The sequence below is a fragment of the Apteryx rowi genome, unplaced genomic scaffold (assembly GCF_003343035.1).
Source record: "Apteryx rowi isolate R43461 unplaced genomic scaffold, aptRow1 scaffold_1596, whole genome shotgun sequence".
Classification (NCBI taxonomy): domain Eukaryota; kingdom Metazoa; phylum Chordata; class Aves; order Apterygiformes; family Apterygidae; genus Apteryx; species Apteryx rowi.
In genome coordinates, this window is record NW_020447859.1 from 4916 (window position 1) to 6695 (window position 1780).

A 1780-nucleotide genomic window follows, 5' to 3' on the forward strand; every position below is an offset into this window, starting at 1 on the left:
TGTGGAGTGCAGGGTGGGTGCACGATGCAGGGGGTGCGGGGTGCAGGGTGGGTGCTGGGTGCACAGTGTGGGGTGCAGGGGAGGTGCATGGTTCACGGTGTAGGAAGTGTGGGGTGCAGGGTGGGTGCATGGTGCAGGGGGTGTGGGGTGCAGGAGGGGTGCTGGGTGCACAGTGCAGGGGGTGCAGGCTGCAGGGTGGGTGCACAGGGCAGAGGGTGTGGGGTGCCTGGGTGGGCGCTGGGTGCCCGGGGCAGCGCCTGCCACCCGACCCCGCAGTGCCGGGCCCGTGCCGACGCGTGACGCGGGCGCGCGCTGCCAGGGGACTTTGCGGCGCTGCTGCACGCGGGGCTGAGCGTGCGCCGGGCCCTGCTGCTCAACGGCGCCAGCGCCCTCACCGCCTTCCTGGGGCTCTACATCGCCCTGGCCGTGGCCACCGGGCCGCAGCTCRAGGCCTGGATCTTCACCGTGGCCACTGGCCTCTTCCTCTACGTGGCCCTCTGCGACATGGTGAGCGGGCGGCTGCCGAGCCGGGCTGCACGTGCCGCGCCGTGCACGCTGCAAGGCGCCCTGGCGCGTGCGGGCTGCCGTGCCGCGCCGTGCCCGCCGCGCAGTGACCCTGCCCCTGCCCCGTCCCACAGCTGCCGGCCATGATGAACGTGCGGGACGAGCGGCCCTGGCTGCTCTTCGCGCTGCACAACGTGGGGCTGCTGACTGGCTGGGCCGTGCTGCTGCTGCTCTCCCTCTACGAGGACAACATCGTGCTGTGAGCGGGCCGCGCGCCGCCGTGCACCGCCGTGCACCACCGTGCACCATGCACCACCGTGCATCACCGTGCACCATGCACCGCCATGCACCGCCATGCACCGTGCACCACCACGCACCATCGTGCCGCTGTGCACCGGGACCCGGCAGCCCGGGGGGCCCCCACGCCCCTTCCTCCCCCTATTTATTTATTTATTGCTGGGGGACGAGCGCAGCCGAAATAAAGGCAGTGAGACGGCGCGTGGCTCCTGCTTTGGGACGGGGGGCCCTGGGGGGTGTAACAGCCCCGTGGGGTGCAGGGTCTCCGTGGGGTGCTCTGGGCAGGTTGTCTGGGGTGCTGTGCACAGCCGGGGCCTGTGCGGTGTGGGATGGAGGGACCCTGGGGGCAGCCCCATTGCCCACCCCATGGGGTTTAGTGTGTGGGACTGTAGGGCCCCTATGGGGTGTAAGCCCTGGGGGTGTGCAGGGCCCCTATAGGGTGTGGGTGGGGGCAATAGGGCCAAAAGCAGGTGTAGAGCCCCTATAGGTGTGGGACCCCAATAGGGGGTAGGGCCCACAGTGTGTAGGGCCATTATCAAGTATAGGGCCCCTATAGGCTGTACAACCATGGTATATAGGACCTCTATACAGTGTGGGGCCCCTATGGGGTGCAGGCTGGGAGGTGTAGGGTCCCTATAGGGTGTGGGCTAGGGGGTGTAGGGCCCCTATACGGTGTAGGGCCCCTCTAGTGTACGGGGCTCCATTGGGGTGCAGGCTAGGGCATGTAGGGCCCCTATAGGGTGTGGGGTCCCCATGGGGTGCAGGCTGGGGGGGGGTTGAGGTCCCTATAGGATGGGGTTGTGGGGCCCCTATTGGTTGTGGGGTCCCTCTAGGGTGTGGGGTCCCCATGGGGTATAGGGACCCGCTGGGGCACAGCCGGGGGGTGGGCGGCCCCTGTCGGGTGTGGGTCCCCCGTGGGGTGTGGGACCCCCCCGGTCCCGGTGCCAGCGCGGCTCGGCGGCGGGGCGCGCCCCGGTGG

The 1780-nt window shown here is 69.6% G+C and overlaps 1 protein-coding gene across 1 annotated transcript in view; it reads left to right on the forward strand.

Moving 5' to 3' along the window:
- The window catches only part of SLC39A4 (solute carrier family 39 member 4), a 5074-nt gene extending 4307 nt beyond the window's left edge, over positions 1–767 (forward strand). Inside the window, exons 5-7 of the mRNA XM_026059563.1 lie at positions 13–67; positions 320–507; positions 639–767. Coding sequence (XP_025915348.1) covers positions 13–67; positions 320–507; positions 639–767 — 372 coding nt within the window. The remainder of the gene's footprint in view (positions 1–12; positions 68–319; positions 508–638) is intronic.
- Positions 768–1780: the final 1013 nt, after the last annotated feature.